Raw genomic sequence first — 24,394 nt, 5'->3', positions numbered from 1 at the left:
TTGTCCTCTGGTCAATTTTGACCCGGGAAGACAACGGTCGTTGACTCAAAAATGAAATATCGTTTCTTTCAATGACGCCTATTTACGATCATTTCCACAAAAATGTTCTCCTTACATTTTGACCTTTTGCCCAGCTGTGACAAATATCCATCAAAATGTTCCAGTATGTGAGCAAGTAAGAATTGAAAGAGAACGTCTTAATGTTTTATGCATAAGAAAAATCATTGAGAAACTGCAAGTTTAAATGAGGCCTATTGATCATAGTTTCCAAAAATATGTGTAAAAACCTGTGGTAATAAGTTAGAATGAAGCCGGCTGATAATTCATACCAGTCAAACCAAACCGGGTCAATTTTTAACCTGGAGGACAAAGGTTGCTTAACAGTGATTTTAGTGCACAATCGTAACTCAGTAATTATGTATTTACTGATGTGAGTTTGTCAGTTTTAAATACACATTACAGAAAATATTCCTATGAATGAAGAGCACTCAGGGGGGAAAAAAATCTTACTAGCTTTAAAAAAAAAAAATAGCCAAAGTGGTGAGAAAATGACCAGCGTGTTAATGAATAATTAGCCGCCAAGTATGTAAATAAAAATGTTAATAACTGCTAGTTTGAAGCCATGAAATCTGTTAGGTCAATGTGTGTTTATGAGGCTCACAAAGTCACAACCCGGTAAGTATTTATATTTGTGCATAAAGGTCAGGGACTTTCTTTAGGATTTGATCTAATTTAATAATATATTATAATCATTTTTCTAATACTTATTTGTATATTTTTATATGTAGCTCAACATATGTATTTTTATTTAAAAAAAACTTAAAGGGTCAAACTTAATTATAAATGCTCTAATATGTTATATAAGTCAGCTCAGCTTCTAAATAACTTAATATATATTTATATTTATAAATATACTACCCTTTTTGGTGTGTAATTTGCAATTCATTGGTACTGAAAAAAGCTCTTACTATCTGTTTAAGGATATTGGTGCTGATGCAAATTCATTCTTACAGAACAGTGATTTATTATTAAAAAAACGTACAGCAACTCTATTGCAATTCAGTTTTATGAAGGTTAATGTAGATTGTGAGAGATAAAGAAAGAAAGAAAGCCACAGAGAGAGAGAAAGAAAGAGAGAGAGAGAGAGAGAGAGAGAGAGAGAGAGAGAGAGAGAGAGAGAGAGAGAGAGAGAGAGAGAGAGAGAGAGAGAGAGAGAGAGAGAAAGATCCTCTGAAAGATTAACACCAGGTAGTGGAACTTCCTGGGACTTTACTGGGAGTGTTTCTGTGCTGCCTTCCTTGTCTCACTTGTGTAAATCTTTCACTTCCTTTAATTGGAAGCAGTTCAGAACTTGTCAGGAAATGTGTCAAGAAAAAACTTCTTTTCTTGCGATGGCAGCGTAACTGAGTAGAGAAGCCATGGATGACAAATCACACTAGGATTTAAAATGAATTGTAAAACCTGTCTAATCCCACACAGACGAGAGACCATGGCAGTTTGGGGTTGGATCTGTTCACTAGCTGCACTGCTGTCTCTGATATTCACAGTGACACACAGTAAGTACTGATCATCACAATACTGCTGAGTGCTGCTCAGACTAAGAAAATATCCTGCTCTAAAACCACACTCTGGCTGCTTTATAGGAAATCTATGACACAAAACTCATTTCCATTTTCATTTTCGATGTTCTTTTTAGTCAAAGTATTAACATGGCGAAAAGAAAAGCTTTTGAACCCCTTTTGGATAAAGATATATAAAGTTTCCAAGATCGGCACATACAGTATTTATGCCACATTTTTTTAATACTAAACTGAAAGTCATAGTTCATTGTTTATATTTCAACACGAGACTTTCCTGTTTAAAACCTGTTTAAGAGGAACTTGAGGTATCTGTGTGTTAAAGGACAGGTTCAACATTTTTCAAGTCTGTCTTGAAATAATAGTCAGGTGTTCATATAGACACTGTATCAGATGTGTCATGCCATAATCACTTACAATGGAAGTGATGGAGGACTAAATCCAAGCCTCTGTGTAAACATGTATTTAAAAGTTGATCTAGAGTCAAATCAAGTGGATAAGCTTCGATGTTACAGTGTTTTTAGTGCCAAAGTGCCTCAAAGAGAGGACTGACATCATATTGGATTTTGTATTGCGGTGTTTTTTTTAAATATATTTTATTCATTGTCTGTATAGTACTGACCTGAGCATAGTGAATTTCCGTTTGTGGTACAGTAAAGAACATCTATCTCTCTAGTTTATTTAAACCTGATGATGATATGATAACAATACGGGCCGAGCAAGATTAGAAGATAACATAGAAGATCTTCTCTGTGGACTGAAGCATAGTTTATCAACACAAAAAAAGACACAGATAAATTGAGGTGTTGAGCTTTTTTACCCGCATCTCCATCTTCTTCTGCGGTCTTGGTCCTGCAGTGTCAGACCAGGTGTCGGCAGGTTCGTGCTGACGGCAGAGCCAGCAGCGGGCGTACACATTGGTGTCGGTTATCGTCAAGTATTGTCTGCGGTAGAAGACGCCACCGGCTGCGGTTGCTCTTCAGAGTCAATTGATTGTATGCTAACTACAACATAACAGAGAAATGAATGATGTAGATTCGGTTTGCAGACTTTTTTCTGATCTTTCAGTTATTAAGTTAAAATGAGTGAAGTTCATGATACAGCACCGACAAGAATAGCATGCATGTTAATAGTGATGAATGACCCTCATGTTGTGAATCATACATCTATAATGGACTCATCTTACACATGATCTATGATAATGAAAATGTAGAAAAAATAGAAATGCATGACAAATATAGCATATTTTAAATATTTTACACCTGACTGATATTTTACGACACACTTTAAAAAAAAGAATCAGAATTTTCAGTTGACTCAGGCCGATGCATCTACTTAGAGGACGGATGGTATTTTATCTTGTCATGCACTTGTGGTTCATGCTTTTTCTTGTCTGTAAATATGTTTAGTTTTTTTTTAGAAATACTCAACATTCTTACTCAACTTATATACGATGATGAGAAAAATATTATTCACGGTCTCCACGTAGTTACAGCACAAGCCAACACAACAGATCAACCGCCTACATGAGTCACAGTTTCTACCTGTAAAAGTCACAGATCTCGCAACCTCATACGAAACACATTTCATTTAATGACAACACACTCGCTATGTCAAGGTATGATAGAGGTGCAAATGCTCATATTGATAGCCAGCGATTGGAGGAGACAGTCGGACCCGTTCCCATTTCTCAAAATACCCAGATAAGCTCTGATTCTAATGACTCGCTTATTAAACCTTTTATCACGTAGTTCTGAATCAGGACCTTCAGTATTTATAGTATAGTGAGTATATGGTGAAGCACATTAGGTTTGGCTGCTTATTAATTGTATGTGTCAGCTGTATTTAATTAATATTTCATATATGATGCTGCTCATCTCATTTTCAGGTTGTAGCTACAGGTTGTGAACCTGAATTAAGCTGCTATTAAAAACTGCAATTTATTTGCCTTCTTCATCCAAGAAAAGGTGATTAAACATCTTGGAGTTGTAGTTATTTAGCTTTTAGATACTTACACCATGAAAAGTCAATCAATCAGAGCTTTGAAAGGATTCATATTAAAGAAGTGGATTGGATACTTGATTTATTTATTTTTTGTCAGTGGGACAAAATATATTTATATTTCATGTCTAATTAAAATATAAAGCTTAACACTCTACTCCAGTGTATCTTCTGCCTTTGAAAATCTTGACAGAGGAAGGACGCAGTTTGATGTGAACACAGAAAGCTTCCAGAAGTTAATAATTCTCATTTATAATATATATCGTATTAAATATCTCTAGTAGAGAACCTCCAATCTAAGCTGTTATTATGTCGTGTTGGTACCTTTTTTAATTGGCCTCTACAGGTTGCCGTCTATGCTCGTTACACCTTCAGTTTCTTCCACTTAGAAAAGTTGATATTAGGTTTTTCTTTATGAAATGTCCAATGAAGACCTTGAGGGCCGCACTATCATGATGTCCATCACTTCTGTTGCGTCTTATCAATATATCTATATATGGAAAGTCTCTGATAGAGTGACAAGTGACAGCTTAGCAGTAAAAGGTCTGTTCTTATCCACTGGCTATCAGTCAATTAACACAATGTCAATAGCATGATCTGAAAATATAAAATGATACCCAGTTATATTGTAAAAAAAGCAGTTTTATGCTTAAGTGTCGCTCTCATGACAGCTATTTCTTTTTGTGAAGGTTTTATGTAAAACATGCTGACAAACCCATGTGCAGGTGCACACATTTGGCAGTTCAGTGTGGTTTTCCACTTTGCGTGTTATGCCAATTAAATAGGTCAAAGACGGCAAACATTTACCCTCAAACCTTTATGATTATAATGGCTCCAGGAAGTCCTTCATCTAAAAGACGTCAGAACTGTGTTCAAAAGGAAATTGTTCACTCTATATGAAGTTAAATGCCAGCTTTGTGCAGGAAGGTAGACCTGTTCAATTTGATCTCACACAATATGTCGCGATCTAATTACAAGCACACTTTACGATTAGACAAAAGTCTCATTGTCTAAGCATTCAAGGATGAACTGACTTCTATGACAAGCGAGTCAGCTAAAGAACAGTTAGTTACAGTAAAGCAAACATGTCCTGAGAAAGATAGAGTCAATTTGGTGTTTTGAGTTATTTTTTTCACAGTTTATTTTACATTTATTTGACAGCTTTAGTTTTTACTTTTTGACACAATGGATAATATAACAAGCTTTGAAAATACAACACATTGTTAAAGATGAAACCAAAAAGCAGTGTGTAGTCAGGCTCACATTTCAGATGTCTATGAGTTGTTAACAGCGCCACCAAATAGTGATTTTTCCCTCTAAACTTCTCACATGCTTTCATTTCAATAAATGTTCAAATGATCCAATATTTCATCACAAATCAAAGATTAGAGAAAAAGTCCAAAAACTGAAAAACATATTTGTGTATCAGAACTTAGTTTTTTCTTCTTTCCTCTCCCATTAATCATCTCACCACCCCTCACATTTATCTGCTGACCCTTTGGAGGGGCCCCACCCCTAGGTCGGGAACCACTGGACTAAACTAGCTAACTGTATATAAAGTAGTGTAAACTAGCTCCACCTCCAGCAGCTACAACAGTAACATGCTGCTCTAACACTGATGCTTCACTATTAATAATCTAATGATGTCATAATAATAATATATCAGTCAGAGGGGACCAAACCACTACTTTACAGTAATACTGCATACTACATCACTCATAATACTGCAGTACCTTTACTGTAATACTGCATACTACATCACTCATAATACTGCAGTACCTTTACTGTAATACTGCATACTACATCACTCATAATACTGCAGTACTTTTACTGTAATACTGCATACTACATCGCTCATAATACTGCAATACTTTTACTGTAATACTGCATACTACATCACTCATAATACTGCAGTACTTTTACTGTAATACTGCATACTACATCACTCATAATACTGCAGTACTTTTACTGTAATACTGCATACTACATCACTCATAATACTGCAGTACTTTTACTGTAATACTGCATACTACATCGCTCATAATACTGCAATACTTTTACTGTAATACTGCATACTACATCGCTCAGAATACTGCACTACTTTTACTGTAATACTGCATACTACATCGCTCATAATACTGCAGTACTTTTACTGTAATACTGCATACTACATCACTCATAATACTGCAGTACTTTTACTGTAATACTGCATACTACATCACTCATAATACTGCAGTACTTTTACTGTAATACTGCATAATACATCACTCATAATACTGCAGTACTTTTACTGTAATACTGCATACTACATCACTATAATACTGCAGTACTTTTACTGTAATACTGCATACTACATCACTCATAATACTGCAGTACTTTTACTGTAATACTGCATACTACATCGCTCATAATACTGCAGTACTTTTACTGTAATACTGCATACTACATCGCTCATAATACTGCAGTACTTTTACTGTAATACTGCATACTACATCACTCATAATACTGCAGTACTTTTACTGTAATACTGCATACTACATCGCTCATAATACTGCAGTACTTTTACTGTAATACTGCATACTACATCGTTCATAATACTGCAGTACTTTTACTGTAATACTGCATACTACATCGCTCATAATACTGCAGTACTTTTACTGTAATACTGCATACTACATCGCTCATAATACTGCAGTACTTTTACTGTAATACTGCATACTACATCGTTCATAATACTGCAGTACTTTTACTGTAATACTGCATACTACATCGCTCATAATACTGCAGTACTTTACTGTAATACTGCATACTACATAGAGCTCATAATACGTGTGTACTTTTACCTAAAGATTTTTTTTAATGTAAGACTTTTATTTATAATGGAATATTTTTTTACATTGCTGCATTGATACTTCTCCTTAAGTGAGGGTTCTGAGTACTTCCTCCACCACTGTATGATTCCTCTTACATAATTTTCTGTAACTGTGCCTATTATGGATTTACATCATACAGTATGTGGTTATCACTGGCAAACAGAGCATTTCCTCATTTGTTAAAGAACCTTTGGACAGGAAACACAGGCTTTCAATCCAGGAAAATACACTATGACCTGATAAAGCAAACTGTTCCAGTTATATCATATATCATATATCATATATCATATAAGATATGTTTAAATATGAAAAGCCCATGTTAGTATAATTCCATGTGATTATATGTATTTGAAAGTGGTCTGAAAGTGTAAGTTCCTGTTTTTAGAGAAATGTGACAATCCTGGAAAAATGTTTGTGTCAGCAAGAAGTTGCTTTCAGTGATATTCCAGTAGACTACTTACTAAGCACCAAGCAGCTCTGTGTCTGCTGGATGTGTGAATAAGTAACAGTTTGCTAACACAATTGCCACTTAACAAGGTCATAATAGATCAGTGTTGTTTTTTACAGCCTGTTGTTAACCCCCACCAGTACAGTATGTTTTATGATGATACAATAAGTCCTTTTTGGGAATATTGTTTTATACTGTTTGATTTTCTTATGAAGTAAAAAGGGTGGGTGTAATAAACTAAAGCTGTTACCGTCTTGGTTGGTTTGATATATTTAGTTTAAGCTCATTTTCAAAAGTATAAACCCATTTCTTGACATGTTCTTATTCAAATTCATACAATGAAGTCAAAGACATGCATACACATTATTTTAACAATTGTCATGAGTAAAGGGCAAAAGCATTTGGTTTTACTGAATTGCATCCATATAGGTATATAGTGATCCATATGGGTAAGTTACACCAGTTCAGGGTAATTCAACGGTAAATGACCACATATTTTAGTGTATTGTTTAGCTATAATATTACAAAGTTTGTGAACCAGCAACAATGTTGAAAACAAGTTAAAACTAAGCACCACCATGTCACCAATTGTGTCATCAATCCAGAGTTTTAGTGGGGATCCATTCCAATTACCTTCCCCCATGGAAATCAGTTAGAGAGTGGAGGCAATGTCAGACTGAAGATGGAAATGGAGTGTAATGATTTGACAGTTTGTTATTAGGGTAAATGTGTTAGTTCTTTGCCTGCAAAACTAAATGCAAGGTCTCACCTGTCCAACTTGGAAGACAAAGTTCCAGAATTGCAGTCAACTGTGCAACTTTACTCCTGTTGCCTGTGTGTACATCTTCCAATACTGTTGCCAAAATATGTCCCCGCTCCTCTGTAGGGCTGGGTGTCAATTTAAAAACGAAACCAGTACCGATACCGATACAAACTGAGTACTTCATTCCATACCCATTACAACAGGCAACGAGTATAACAGGCGTGTAGTGTAGCTGCACTTTACCAACCACAGATGGGTTGTAGCTGCTGTGGCAGTGGGCCAATCACATGTCTTATTAAATCACTAAAACGCTTGTGTTGATTGGCTGTGAGCAAGTCCGTACAAATAGTCATATTTTCTAGCACTGGGTGTAAAAAGGATCAATCACACACAAACATTTCGATACTACTTGGTATCGATTTATTCCTGTCGATACCTTAAAAATATCAAGTAACGACACCCAGCCCTGGTCCTCTGTCATTGTATTGTCGGCCTGTAGTAGTCTGCTTATAATTTGCTTCTTTTTCAATTTCAAAGCCGGTTTGGTTATAGCTAACAGTCGTACATCAATGCTTTATGTTAATTAGCCCGCTAACTGAAATCTGTCTCATGCTGTGTTCAAGTTAGAAAGTAAATACAATACAAGTATCAAAGCTGGGAGATCTACAAGCTGTGATTACAAATATCTAAATATCTGATAGAAATGATAACTCCAGGTTGGCTAAAGAACTACAGAAATGTGTCACTGTCAACAAAATATATGATAGCAGGTTAACAGCAGGCGGGGAGTTCTGGTCCTCTGAAATGATGCGAACGCAGAAGTAACTTAAAACTGCATTCTATCAAAAGGCCACCAGGGGGCGACCGTTTTGGTGTCAAAAGGACTTCCGTCTCTATACAAGTCAATGGAGAATTCACCAACTTCTCACTTGATTTATAACCTCAGTAAACGTTTTCAAAATGTGTTTATGGTCTCAATCGCTAGTTTAAAGCCTTCTTCAATGCAGTATGATGTTCATTTGGGAAATGTTGGCCTCCCTGATTTTATATTTGACGATAAAGCAGGGTATGCATTAGGGCGTGGCTACGTTGTGATTGACAGGTTGATTGGTTCACAGGTTCAGGACGGCGCCTCATGCTCCTCCTGATGCCCATATAAGTAGAATCCGTGTTGTTGTTTTTTTACCCAGCATGCACCTGAAATTTTTAAAGATGGCGCTGCTTAGATCCGATACTATTCGCTTCCAAGCAGCAGTCCACAAACCAATGGGTGACGTCACGGATGTTACGTCTATTTTATATACAGTCTATGGTTAACAGTATATACCACATAGAGGTGGTTAACATCATCTGAAAGCTGGAAACCTGAAGATTAAAGACTTTGTGGAGGTTAGTTATCATAAATCAACAATGAAGCAGCGTTTTTCTTTTCAGTGGTTGTTTCCACGGCTGGTTTGGATATGAGGCGTATGGCGTAGGTTACATCATTTTACAGTTGAAAATTGGCAACAGTCATTCCACTACATACACCTTTTTCTTTTCAATGTGTTGTTTCTTGAAAGTTCCGAAGTCAGTTGCGGTTCTTTCATTTCCTGCCTCGGCTCTAATGCTTCGTGGGTTTTTTCTTTGTTGTCTTTATTTTTTTTAACATCATGAATGTCTTCCAACTTACATAATAACTCATTTTCAAACATTTTTTTTAATACATCTGGACGTATTCAGAACATAACCCTTACTTGTATTGATAGTTTATGTTCATAATACACATCCATTCTTTATGTGGATACCTGTGTGTATGTGTTTACTACACGTATGACACGCTACTGCCCTGCACACAGAAAAAAAGCAAAGGCCACAATTGTTCTTCATTTATACTATCAGTGTGTAGTTGGTGCTTTGTGTGCTCATTCAGTGATGGTTTGTGTGACTGTATTGATGCAAAAACACAATTTTTAAAAAAGAGTTTGAATAGTTTTGCAAGAGAGGATTTGGGTTAAGGCAGGGGTGTTCAATTCAAATTCACTGAGGTCCAATTTATGAAAATTCCCTCAAGTAAAGGTCCAGAACATCATAATGTCCGTGTTATTTTTCAGGTCCTTGAAGTAGCATTGTAGTTCCATCAGCATCTGTGTCTAGTGGCTAGATTGTAGACTGTCAAGTAAATACAGTAGGATTCATTTATTAGTATTTACACTCGACTTGTGGGATTCAAATAATATCAATATCAATATCAATAATGTTTTATTGATATGGGTGATTCTTCACCCTTCCCAGCATAAGGGGAATTTGATTAATGTTATTATAATGTAATAGTATATCATTCGGTGAAAGAAAAAATGAAGTTCAAATTTATATTTTCTCACGCCTAAAGAGAAATGAAACAATAGGGGGGAAAATCCTGACTGAGGTTATCATAATTCATGCATGAAAGGGTTAAATAAAGTGCTTAGTTTTAGAAAAATTTAAAAAAGAATCCCTTTACAAGAGCAATCAGAAAAAAAGTGTAGTAAAGAGTACATGTCTATTGTTATCTTAGTTTGATCTTTGTCGAAATAGACATAGTGAAAAAATTATGCTCATTTTTGCCGGAGAACATTTCTAAAGCCTCGTGTTTCATACTGTTCTTTGTTTATTTGGGAAATGTCTGCTGTTCACCCATGTGTGTATATATACTGGTGTGATAAATGACTGCTCTCCCTTTGCACTGTCTCACTCAGGCCACAGAGGGGAGATAGAGACCTACCATGTGAGTGCTGGCCATCTCTTTCTGCTGAAGTGCCGTATTGCTGCTGCTGCTGCTCACTCCAATGTGACCTGGAGCAAAGCGGGGAGGCACAACCAGAGCCTGCCTGATGGAGTGGAGGTCAGGGATGGGTTACTGTGGTTTCTTCCTTTGCATACTTCTCATAATGGAACCTACATCTGTGAGGAAAGGTAAAAAAAAAAAACAACAACAACAACAAAAACACCTCTATGACTGAAACCTGACTGTTAAAGACCACATGAGAGCACAAAGATGCACTTTGACACTTTGAGGTGGTAATGGGGCTGATGGGAAATGTAGTGTTTAAAGGGGAAATAAACAAACAGAAATGAGATGCAAGCCCAGTTCCAATGTCCACCTTTAACGACTCACAGACACAGCTTAATGAAAGCCTCAGCACTACCTTATCAATGCACACTTGAGAGCTCTCTTGTGTACTTTTTTCCTCAGTTTTTATGAAGCAATATAAAAAAACAATTCACAGAACAAGAAATGGAACAACAACTATACAGTAAAGAAATCAGGCACAAAAGATGGGCAATTAAAATAAATACATGTATATATTCATAGGACTCTTTGGGAAATGGCAACACTATAAAATACTTCAATTCAACTGCAAGTCTTATTACCAGACTACATTTCTATCTTCTTTTTTCCCTTTTCCCCTCCTCCCCTGTATGTGTCATACAGCTGTTTGGCATTTTCCAGTTGTGTGCGAGGGGTGATTGGAGGGTGGGGACATTGGAAAACAAATGAAGGGGGATTCCTGCAATTCTGTTCAACCAACTCATCAAAATAGAATGTCGAAAACAGAGAAACGTGAATAGACCTCAGAACTATCTATTAAAACCTGCACTCATTAATAAAGAAATCACTACCAAAAAAAAGATGATCAAGAGCAAATCAAATAATTACTATTAATCTTTATTAATTTAAGAATTACACAAAAACAAGTAAAGCAGACAGAAATGAAAAGAGGAGCATCTGTTACCAGCGTTGGGGAGTAGCTGGTTACATGTAACAGTTTAGTTACAAAATAAATGTAAGTGTAATCTGTTACAGTAACTGAGAAAAAATGTGATTAAATGACAGTTACTGATGAAATGTTGATGATTACAAAGGAGGTTACATCTGAAGTCACACCTTTAAGATTTTGTTAAGGAGGGTTTTTTCCTCATGTTTTAATATTGAACATGTTACTGAATACATATATTGCTGTTTTTAATTCTTTGAAATCAATATATTTTATATTTTATAAATAAATCATGATGTGGGCTTATTTGGAGCACACATGGGTTTAAATGGTGTCACAGTACCAATTAAACTCATGACAGACTTTTGACTTTTTTCATCAAATTTCATCAAATCTTTATTTTATATTCTAAAATCTACATGAACTAATAAATACATTTTCTAATGAGAGATAAATCTTCTTTATAAGAAATGATCTCTCTTATAAATCATGTCAGTATCCATGAAAAACACCTGAACGTAGATTTTGGTGCTTAATGGGAACATTTACCCCACCAGCTGAAAATATTCATTTAGGAAATTAGAAAAGTCATCAAATGTAATAAATTACATTACTTTGATGAAGTCATTGAAATAGTTACATTACTTATTACATTAACCTTCACAACCCTGTCTGTTAGAACTTATGTTATATTTAGCTGATAAATGAATTCAATTAATCCAGCAAGTGGATATCCAGGTATATTTTTTGAAAACCAATATGTAAATATGGGAACATTTTCAATTTCAGTTTCAATTTCTGTGTCTATTCATACTGAAAGAACTGATGCGAAAGAACAGTTTCCAGTGAAGAGAAAGAGACAACATGAGGATTCCATCTCAGACTTCAAATTGTGCAATAAGAAAGCAAAGTTTAATTTAATAAAATCTTGAAGTGGATATGTTTAACACTAAAGGGGTGTTTTGAATAGGAAGTTCTTTTTCCAGCATTTTTTAAGGTGGAGTGATGAAAATGACTCATTGTAATAGTATCAGCTGAGTCTCTTTTACATTTACAAGCATTCAAGATTGCAAAACAGATTTCACGAGAAGGAATGTTGCAACAGAAATATAATGACGAGAGAGATAGTAGTTCTGAATAAGTCCCAATAAGACCTCACATACATTTTCACAGCCCACTTTGACACTTTCATATACATTTAAACCCCTTTAAAAAAAAATCATTTTCATGTCATCTTGAACATTTCAAAAAGCTCTTTTAGGCCACTTTTCTCCTCAATAGTCTAAGTTTGTCAAAGTACATTCAAGCCTCATACAGGTCATATCATGTGTTACTGCAGCTCAGTCTCAGTGTGTATCTCCTCTGTAGGACGGATGGTAGAGCATCGAGTATGGAGTTAGGGGTGTCAGTGTCGAGTGAAGAGTGTCCTGACCCGACTAGGACGAAATCCATCACCCAGGGAGTCAGCGACAGTCTTCCTTGTCAACAGACAGAGATCTTCAGACTGAATATCGCACGGAGCATACGATGGCAAAAGGTATAAACATTTCCTTCATGTCCATTTATAGGCTTTGTTGTGTTTTATTTTGTTCACAATTGAAGAAACACCTGGTAAAATCATAGTAATGGCAAAAGCAGAAATCATTTAATCCTCTGATTTGTTTTATTTCATAGAATTTAGATTCTCCTCAATTCTGCTTGAATATACATTACTGATTCAGGGTTTCTGCATTATATTCTGTTCGTTGTACCGTAATAATTGCCAATACTGCCCCCTATTGTACACATGTAATCTGTGCAAAATAATCTGAAAAATGGTTACTATACCTCCACTGCTCCTCCAAAAACTACTAAAAAATACATCAATGAGTCAATCACACATACACAGAGCTGCTGCTGTAAATACTCACTGCAGTATTAATCCACAGCTGAAAATAGTCCCCAACAAATTCCCAAATACCAAGAATGCATAAGAACAGTATCTAACTTGGAGGATCAGGACAGGCAATACACAAAATATGTTTCTATATACATATATGCACACATTCATATAAAAAACATATATAATTATACACTTTATTGTACCTGTAAGGAAGTTTGTCTTCCTTAAATTCACATAATATATTGCACTCACCCCATGGTAAAAACATTGCACAATCTAAATAACACATATTACACACACCACATAATAAAACACCATGAGACCATTGCACTACCCCTACAGCCTCAAGCAGCATTGTGTAAAAGTTTGAGGTTTTAGAGATCACCACAAATGAGTTATTTAACATGGCTGAGTTCACAGTAGGAGACTCTGTACGATCTGTCAGAGGGCAAGAGTTCATATTCTGTGTGGGGGATAATGTGATGGGACAGTCATTAACTGCTCATATATCAACTGGAGGGGCTGGTATTCATTCCTCCCCATCACGAGCAAGCTTCGTTTTTATTTGTACAGTGAGGTATCCGTACCATGCTGACATCCCATATCTACTGAAGCTCTCTAGTACAGCCTGATTAAACACAAACATAATCATCCAGTCCACACCGTACACCATGAGTCTGCGTAAAAAAATAAAGTCTCTGCTGTAGACGAGAACACAAACTATCAACATGTACCTTCCAGCTGAAGGTGTCGTCCAAGTGAACACCAGGATACTTGTACAAGCAGACTTGATTGACGTGTGTGTTATGTATGTCCACAGGACTATGATCCTCCACTGATCTAGGGTCCAGAACCATCTCCCTAGTTTTAACTTATTTTCTTCTTTTTAGAAGTCATCAATAATGACATTCTTTACTTCTCTGTGTAGGCCTGCCAGCCTGTGGAGCGAAAAGGGGATCTCCAGCCCATCTCTGTGGATGTGAAAGGCTACATGAGGCTGCCTATCGCCTCGGAGAGCGATGCTGGTACATACACCTGCCTGGTAGACGTCAGCTTGGACGGCAAGAACTACACGTCTGCACAGAGCATCAAGCTGATTATTGATAATAGTACGTATTGTAGGTCACATGAGCCTCAACTGTCTACAGGTTCAATGTTTGATGGAGAATGATTTGTTATTGTAATATACGTTTTCGTTTAATTCTACTTTTAAAAGATATAGTACTTATGATGGTAATTATTCATATTAGATTATATGTGATGTCATTGATCTGAAATAAATGGACTGGATTATAAAATGTATTGGGTTAGGGTTAGGGTTTAAAAGGATTTTAGTTTAGTTTTTTCATCTTAGTTTATACAGCTTTTCCTATTAGTACAATACAGTTTCAATATGATATGATATATGATATGATTTGATATGATATGATATGATATGATTGTTTCTTTAGAGATGGAAGAGAGAGTTTCTGTTGTACCCCAGATAATTTGCCCTCAACAAAACATGGTCGTGGCTGAAGTAGGCAAGTAACACATTGTAATAAATCACTGCTATGGTGACACAGACACACAAATACACACACACAAATACACACACACAAATACACACACACACACACACACACACACACACACACACACATACACATTGACAGATCCAAATGAAATTAAAGCATTTTTTCCCCTGACAGTGACAGATGTGTGAAGTGACAGCTGTTTTCTTATTGAATCTCACTGATGATCAGGTGCGACACAGGAGCTCAAGTGTTTGGCCTACATAGGCTTCAGTAACGACACCGGGACATTGATATACTGGACTATTGGCGATTTCTACGCTGAGGACTACAAGGAGTTTGACCAGTCCTTTCCTAAATAGTGAGTTTCTGCTTCTTGTTATAATGTGTCATCCAGCAGTCAGACAGGAAGGAGGCTGGGAACTGAATAAGTTGAACAAAGAAACATTTCTTGGGAAAAGCTCTATAAATCTGGAGTTGTTTAATTGCAAACCTGACAAACATTATCTTGTTTATTATCTTGTTTTTTTTTTTTAAAACAATAAACATAGAATTAAACAGAATTCCATAGAGCCTGAATCATTTGTGCACGGATTGCAGCTTTATCGTTCAACACGCTACCAAATGATACTTTTAAATAATCTTTCTGCCTCTTGCTAAATATTTCAAAAGCAGTTTTAAAACAAAGCAGAACAATTTGTACTTCTTGTTTGGTTACTTGATTGATTGATTGATTGATTGATTGATTGATTCTATCCCTTTTTAGTGAGAAAGCCAGAGGCAAGTGGTTTATGTGGTCCACTTTGTCCATTTCTAAAGTTCCTCGTAAGATCCTGAACGTTCCCATTCACTGCCATGTCCAAAACACCGTTGGAGAAGACAAATGCTTAGTGTGGCTTCAAGAAGGTATTTTCCTCACTTTTATTTTCTATTATCTTCACATTGCATAAAATGTAAATCAGTGAAATTCATTTAAAAACATTTTAGAAGAAGGGCAAGCAAAGAAAAGACCATAAATGTGAATACATGTATAAATAACATTAGATTTAAAAAAAGCAAAAATGTTTCTGCAGTGACACATCTGTCTGTCTGCCTATCTATCAACACTATTGATTATATGGATTTATGTAATTCTGGGTTTGTTTTTTTATGGTTTATGTAAATCATTGTTAAAGCATACAATGACATTTCAGACCAAAGTGTGATTCAAACTTTCTGGGAACATTTTGTGAAAGTCATTTCTTGGTTTCCGGTTTTTGTTTTGACAATGTCCTCATGCACAAAGACTGGCCTGCACATAATTATAGAACAGTCTACCCCATCCAACATCTGGGATTAACTCAAATGTCAGCCAGATTTGTAAATGAATTATCCAACATCAGTGTTGGAGCTGTTTCATATTCGGGATGAATGGTGAAAAGCTGGAAACCAGAAGAGCGGAGGCTATTGTTGCAGCACATAGATGTTGTTGGTTTTGAAATTACAGCATCATAGCAATCACTCGTGTCCACACAAAGGGTGTCCACATATCTTAAACCACATAGTGTATCTTCACTGTATGTTGATGACACCGTAATCCATGTACAGTGCTTTATCTTGCCTCTGATTGTTTTTTCACCTTTAAAAGGCATCCTGTGGAGTTTTCTTGTAAAAAAACAAAAAAAACCAAAAAAAAACATAAGTCATGCTTACATTGAGTGTTTCTCATTGTCCATTATGAAAATGCAGTTGTTACGGACTCCCTACCATACAGGCTCACTGAGAAGGCCTAACATATTTAAAAGGAAGCTCAGACACAAGAGTTCTAAATGAAACAAAAGTTTATTTAAATTAAAAAGTACAACTCAAACAAAGTATCAACAAAAAGAGAATGGAGATCCCAGTTGAAATAAACAAAAGAAGGGAAATCACTGGACCAGCCACGCAGTGGCTCTCTCTGAGAGAGAGAGAGAGAGAGAGAGAGAGAGAGAGAGAGAGAGAGAGAGAGAGAGAGAGAGAGAGAGAGAGAGAGAGAGAGAGAGAGAGAGAGAGAGAGAGAGAGAGAGAGAGAGAGAGAGAGAGAGAGAGAGAGAGAGAGAGAGAGAGAGAGAGAGAGAGAGAGAGAGAGAGAGAGAGAGACAGCAACCAGTCGGGCGCAACAGCGCCCCTACAGGCCCACATGTAACACAGTGCATATATCCTTAAGGTCGAACAAAAAAATACATGCTTATCCCTCCTCATAAAACATTTCCAAAGTCTATGCTCAACTTCCATGCTCAACTTACTGCCTTGCAGTCTTCTTCTTTACTGCATTTGCTGGTGCATTGCTGTGTTTCTTCCCACACTACAGTGGGAAACCATTGGCAGGAATGTTTATCACGTCACACAGGTGCACGAGACAAACTAAACTGGGACCCACTCATAAAAAACTGATTCACAGTGCTGCTAGTCAGGAACACCACAGGATACCTTCACTTGTACTGCATATTGTTGTATGAGATGCTTTATAAATACAGTTGTATTATTATCATGAAAACTTTAACAATTATTTTGAACAGTTTGAAGAATCAAAAGGACATGATGGAGTCACTGAAGGAAAAAGAATAAATTAGACAATGTGGAAAATGATCCAAGGTTTAATCTTAAAGCTTCAAATCCTACAGGCCCTTTGTGTTTGAAATGTGATGTACGAATAAACCCACTCTCCACAGTACTTGTTTATTCTAGTATTGTTCATTTGTTCTCAAACTGCACATTTAAAGGTTAAATTTGACTGTTTGCTCTCTCCGTCCAGCTGACCACAGTGCCTTCTACACCAGTGTGGCTCTCTGCCTCGCTGCTCCCTTGACTCTTCTGGCCCTGGCTGCCGCCTTCCTCTTCTGTAAAGTAGATCTGGTGTTGGCTTACAGGAAACTGACCAGGCATTTTTCCAAACAACAAGGTAAATGTTTAATCTATAGATGTGCTTTTCTGTGGAAATCCGCAGACTGGATACTGCTAGGAACTCCCTTGTTTGCTTTATTGATCAGTTACAACTGTCTCTTTTGACCTAGGGACATAATCAAATAGGCAAACATAGGTGTAACCGTTACGGATGAACACAAAATGAGTTCATTAGAAAATAATGAAGAAATTAAAGTGAATTCTGAAGTATTGAAAAAATGCACCCTCAACTCTTCTTTACAGCTCCAGATGGGAAGCTGTACGACGCCTACGTGAGCGTCCTCCATCCCGACACCCTGAGTTCAGCTGAGAGCTTTGCCCTGCAGATCCTGCCCGAGAAGCTGGAGAGACAACATGGATACTCTCTGTACATCAGAGAACGGGACGACTGCCCCGGAGAAGGTCAGGAACAGACATTTGCCTACTTAACATTTAAAGTTGTATTACTGAATTATGTTTACACCCCCACCAAAACGCTTGATGTGTATCTCTGAGGTCTTATATCATACACACATCCTTTCGTTTGATAGACACGGCGGTCTCCTTCAAATGTGCCTTAATGGAAGTGATGGGAACAAAAATCCACAATGTGTCATTTAACCCGTACATACTGTTTGACCCATTTTTACATTTGATAGCTGTAAAAAGACCATATACGTATTTCCTTTAGTTGGACTTTTCCTAATGTTCCCCCAAATGTTCCAAAAAAATGGAAATAAAATGCACCACTGCAGCTGATACACTTTTTTTTGTAGGCGCAAATTTGACCTGCCTTTATTTAAAAAAATTAAACAATCCACATTCAAACATTTTTTTTCATATTCTATAAAATTCTATAAAATGGACCATAATATAATGATTGTGAATGTTTTTTCCCCTCCGTAAGTAAATAGAATACAAGCCTCATTAAGGATTAATTAAACATGTATTAATGACAGATGCTACATTTATGAATTTGAATTGTTGTAGAGACTAATTATGAGTCAGAATATGAACAGTACGTGAAGGTTAAAAATAGTTCTTCTATTCTTCTGATCTTCTGATAGAGCTTCTATTGAGCTTCAGCAGTCTGAGTTACAATTTTTGTAAACATCTTATCCATTCCATTCTTAATGGTTTCAAATCTTCAAATAAAATTGAACATAATGCAAAAAATCAATGCATTATCTATATCATATGCACATGAAAGACGTAATCACCTCTCTTAACTTAATGGCTTTTTAGAGATTGTCACTTTGGTGGAGTGATGGCCCTCTCTTGTTGGAGAACTGCTTTAAATTACACACATTGGAGGGTTTTGAAGCCTGAATCAATCTGTTTAAGGCCCTGCAACGGCATCTCAATCGGGTTAAAGCTAGGACTTAAACCAGGCCAGTCCAGTCCAAACCCCTAATCTTGGTTTATTTCGAGCTATGATATTCTTATTGTGGAATGCTGTGTTTGGTTTACACCAGATGTTAAGTGATCCCTGTCTTCCAAGCAGTTCCACCTACAACTCATCTGTCCATAGAACATTCTTTCTGGCTGAATTGCTTTTGTGCTCTTGGAAGAATTGTGGAAGGTTGGACACTCCTGGGAAAGTTCACTACTGTGCAAAGTATTCCCTATTAGAAGGTAAAGGCTTGTTCTTTGGAGCCTCAGAGCCTTAGAAATAGCTTCCCAGACTGATGTGTTTCAATCACCTTATTCATTGTATCTTGAATTTCTTTCGATTGCGTATAATGTGCTGCTTGTTGAGACCTTTTGAGCAACTTTCTGAAAGAGTTTTATTTATAGGTTTATGTAGGTTGAACAGGGCTGGAACTAAACGTGTCTTTGCAGTTGTTGCTACTAAAGGAAACACAACCAGCTATTAAGTTAAGGAGTTAAGGAGTGTAATGTTTAAGAAAAAGTAAGTAGGCCGAAATTCATTTTCTTTAAAAAAAAAATTCTGTTTATTTACATATATATGATTAATGGCAGATTACTAGCTTGTCTATTATTTGAAAAGGAAAATTATTTTTTTCAGCACCTTCATTGTCATATAAGCAAGTCCACAGAGGGTACACCTCTTTATGTTGGACATTATAGCTTTGTTAATTTATTAATAATATCTTTTCATGAATATGATCATTATTCCCATAGCTTCTATTATATGTCAGCCAGAGGGTCAACAGCTACTCTAAAATGTGTAATCACCAGACCCAAATGGAATCTGCAGACTCGTTTAGAGTTTTCAGCGGTGATCCAGAATGAAAATCTGCGGGAATTCTGCTGAATATTTTTTTTGCTGGTAATGTGATAGATAATATTCATTTAGGATAAGAAAGATTGTTTTCAGTGAATTAGAGCTCAGGCACATTGTTCTGGGAATGAAAACCAGTTTTTTTCCCCACTGATATCAAACGCTTCGTTCATATTGCTCTCTTAGCTGCTATGACTCACAAACAGTGACGTGCAGTTGTATATATCTGGTGTGGCCGGATACTTAGACAAACATTTTATTGGGTGAACTTTTATAAATAACTATGAGCACATTATGAGCAAACATCTGAGACCATTTTACAGGAAAAGATGTAATATTTGGCATAAGTGATAAATAAGCAAGTAACACAGGAACCCAGCATTAAAATATGGGAAAAAGTATTTTTTAATTTCACAGAGTCTTAACATTTTGAGTTTAACAAGTAACATCTGCCATGCCAAACTGACTCATTATGATTATTATGATTTACTACAGTTATATGGTAAGTAAAATCATCTCACATCTTACAACTTTCATATTTCACTGCTGTTTTTTTCTAATGTATTTGGCTTTGGCTTCGGTACATAAAATTATGATCTAAAAACTGTAATTTAGGTTTATTCTAGTTGGCTTTGTTTTATATGAAATTTTGTTTGAAGATCTGAACCAAATTAGTAGGAGGAGGAGGCAAATAAATTAGATTCATACAATTTCAGAGTTCCTTTAGTGATGCATTTAGGGACATAAAAAATAAGCAAACATGGGCTATGGAAACAGGAGTATGTAAATAAGGTTAAAAAAAATGTGAAAACAGTTCTGAATGCACAAGCAGCGAGAAATTTGAAAGCAGTCCCCGACACAGTTTTCAGTTTTACAATATATGCTGAGATTTTGTGACTAAACCTTCTAAACCTTCCTTAAAGGGGTCAGTTTGTGTCCTTCAAAGCATTGAAAAGAACATTAAAAAGACCTTGTTCCTTGTCTTTGTTCAGGATATTCTGCAAGCCACAAAAAATAACATTTCATCTTGTAATTCGGGTGACCTTAAAAAAAAAAAAGGTTCAGACATGTGTTACATTAATATATTGTTTCCAGTATTTTACCTTTGAGTAATTATTAGTTTCCTCTGTCTAATCTCTCACAGCAATCCACGACATGATCGCCTCTGCTGTGCAAAGATGCCGCAGACTCATAATCGTCTTGACTGAAGAGGCGAAATCTTCAACCAACAAAACGGAGGAGGATTGTCCCTTACATAACGACCATAACCAGCTGTTCTATGAGCAGATAATCAGCCTTCACGACGCTTTGATGCAGAATGAACCACAAGTGATTCTTGTGGAAATAGGTGAGGATGCATTTCAATAAGAGAACATATGACCATTGTTCCCAATAGATTTTTTTGCTGGATACATCCGAGAAGTAAAACACTGGGTTTAAAACATTGCCAAACTACACAACCTAGCCTAATGTAGTCACCCCACTGACATCTCGATGGTCGATGACTAACAATGTGGCAAAATAGCATCACATGAATAAATCAATGTACTGTTACTAACTTCACAATTTCCCCTTATGATATGATGCACCACCTCATCAGAGTTGGTAGTGAGTAACCTCATTTGGAATCCTCTTGGTTATTAGTCATACAACACAGATTTATGAGACACTGCAGTGGAACTTGACCCTGACTTGATATACTCAGCGTGAATATAGTTTGGATCTGCCGCCACTTGAGTCCAGGGGTCACGTCTCAGTCATTAGGATATGGGTGGAAGTGTCGTCTCTAAATCTTTCTAAGTATTTCCTCGTTGAAGTTCCAAAAAGATTCAATCAAAAAGTCACCAGGAGTCGTCCAGCTGAATGCAGTTAGAGTTTTATTGTGAACAGCAAAACCCGGAGCCAAAATACCCAGACAGAATCTATGTATAAATGACACAAAGAGCTAAAACCTGGGGTCTATCTATATTGCTGACCCTTGCAGAAAAGTTTCAACCCCCTCCCACGGTGGAGTGAGTTTCAACCAATCCGCTTCTTTCACCTCAACATGAACTCACGTTCTTCGCACCCTCTTTCTCTTTTATTTTCTTCTTCTTATTGTATTGTATTATTCATTATGTCCTTGTTTATTTTCTTCTTCTTCTTTCTTTCAACATGTGCTAATTGACTCAACATATTTTTGGAATATGTGGTCACTATTCTGTTTTGTTTTACCAGATGGTCCAGTGGATTACAGTCACCTACCAGAGTCTTTGCGTTTTATTAAGAGGAAACAAGGAGCTCTGAAGTGGAAGACAAGCTCTCTTGGAACCCACAAACTCAACTCAAACAGACACTTCTGGAAGAATCTGAGGTACCACATGCCCTCAGTGCCTGCAGGAACACGTCAGACTGTTGTTTAAACCTAGTTGAAAAACTCATTGATACTGATGGGACCCAACAGGGGTCGTCAGGACCTTTTATCTTCTAACTTTTATCCTCAACAAGTGGAAACTAAGCATCCTAAACCAAACTCTCGTCATCACCTCAACTATATGACTATGTGACATGTGACTATCAGGATTACGGTAAACATACAAGGCTGGTTGACCTGATTATTGGGAGCACAGTGAGTGTCACACATGTGCCCTGAAGTCAGAAAAACATCAGATGGATTTCCTCTTGGTACAAAACAGGAAGAGTTTTATTTTCCTTTTTGTTCCTTAGAATAAAGAGGTTCCGATAAATGACACAGAGGGAACTTCTTGAAAACTGCTCAACTCTGTTCTCAGGAGTTGAATAATAATCCAAACAAAATGTGAAGAGCACAGTTATCTACACAATCATGGAGCAGGAAAACCTTGATGAAATTCCGAAAACTTTCATCTGGCTCTTTCTCCTTTTACTCCAAAAAAACAAAAAGCATTGCGAGGGCCAGCTATGTTGCAGTTGGTACATGGACCATGGATATTATATAAATGGTATTTGGAGCCATATTTAAACTTACTTTTGCTAAGATTGCTGTGGATTGCTGGACAGTCTTTACATGAGAACATGTATTTATATATCCTTTTTGATGTACTGTATTATGCAACACACATGGATATCCTGAGCTTATGTTCTCTTATTTAAGTGCTTGTTTTTTGTACTGTATGTTGTTATGAGTCTATTGAACTGCTGAGTGTAAAGTGAAGGATTAAACACCCCTGATTGTGAATGGGTATCTTTTTCTATGTAATACTATCTTGATTCCGAGCATATAATTTGATTAGGAAAAGAAGATTAATGATACTTAAACATAGCAAATACGTTTCTGCAATAACTGACTCATACTTCTAGGAAAATGAGGTGTATCTCTTGACATTTAAAACCAAGGAATTTATATTTTAGTATTGCACTTGCTGACAGGTCTTGGCATGTAGAGCCTTTGCCACAAGGTAACATGGATTACCACACATGGATTGGACTGGATTCTAAGAGTGTATGTTGCTCTTGTTAATTTAAGGGAGGATTTAATTCATGATTTAGACTAATTTAGTATGTGATAGAAACGAGTGGACTGTAGGGGCTATCAAGGACCACTAAATTAAATGGTACAGTAATGATATTTAAATCCATAATGGTAAAAAAAAATGACTTGGTACAAAACTTGTAGGGAGTTTTACATTTTATGTAAATATTCCTCGCATGTCTTCTCTGTCATACAGAATGTGAATACTTTAGCTTTAATATAATCTGCCCCACCTACAGCTCTGCACTCCCAACACAAGAGTGATATGGATTTTATTGTCATATACTGTATACGTCTCATATATGCATATTAAACACATTTATGTGTTTGTGATTAGGTCAGGGTTTATCATTAGGTCAATCAAATCTCTTGCTGGAAACATCTGGACATAATCTGAAAAGAAGGTTTTCCATGTGATTTTGCTTAGACACTGTGCCAGTGCTGGAATGACATTTCTCACATATTTTCCACTGTATGAACAGAAACTGAAGGAAGTGCACAGAGAGTGGAGCACAGTTACAACTGGGATTGGAGCATCATCCACTGACTATCTGTGTTACAGTAGAAAACTCACAATGATAAAAAGCAGATGTTCTTGAGAGTTGAAAGAGAAGTTATACAACAGCCATGGAGTGCAGACCGCGTCTGAATAACACGTGTATCGAATATCCGCAGTAACCGCACTAATTGATGCACTTCCCCTTTTTACTCAGTAGGTCGACCCTGATAGCACTAGCTAAATGTGGTTAATGATTTATCATTTAAGTAGCTATATTAGGCTTTTCTGTGAAAACTGTCTATAATTAGTCAATAATTGGAATTTCGTATCATTTGTTGTAACTGGTCGAAGTTGTGGACACAGTTATGCTCATGCCAAAAAGGTGAACATGTTCAGTGATTAGTGTAACAATGTATCAATGTACTGTGCTACTTCATCATACACCAGTCTCCTCATAGAACATA

General features: G+C 36.5%; 1 protein-coding gene across 1 annotated transcript; it reads left to right on the top strand.

The window, feature by feature from the left end:
• Nucleotides 1-1,489: 1,489 nt before the first annotated feature.
• On the top strand, nucleotides 1,490-22,482 carry LOC133993159 (interleukin-18 receptor 1-like). Its single transcript, XM_062432026.1, is given in 11 exon segments — nucleotides 1,490-1,556; nucleotides 10,380-10,596; nucleotides 12,768-12,936; nucleotides 14,210-14,390; nucleotides 14,733-14,818; nucleotides 15,038-15,156; nucleotides 15,562-15,701; nucleotides 17,569-17,715; nucleotides 17,961-18,119; nucleotides 21,086-21,289; nucleotides 22,159-22,482. Coding segments are annotated over 11 exon segments (1,674 nt in total). The 3' UTR covers nucleotides 22,344-22,482.
• Nucleotides 22,483-24,394: the final 1,912 nt, after the last annotated feature.

Source organism: Scomber scombrus, chromosome 13 (genome assembly GCF_963691925.1).
Source record: "Scomber scombrus chromosome 13, fScoSco1.1, whole genome shotgun sequence".
Taxonomy (NCBI): Eukaryota; Metazoa; Chordata; class Actinopteri; order Scombriformes; family Scombridae; genus Scomber; species Scomber scombrus.
Note: the sequence above shows the minus strand (reverse complement) of the source record. Positions and strands in the feature narration are given on the sequence as shown.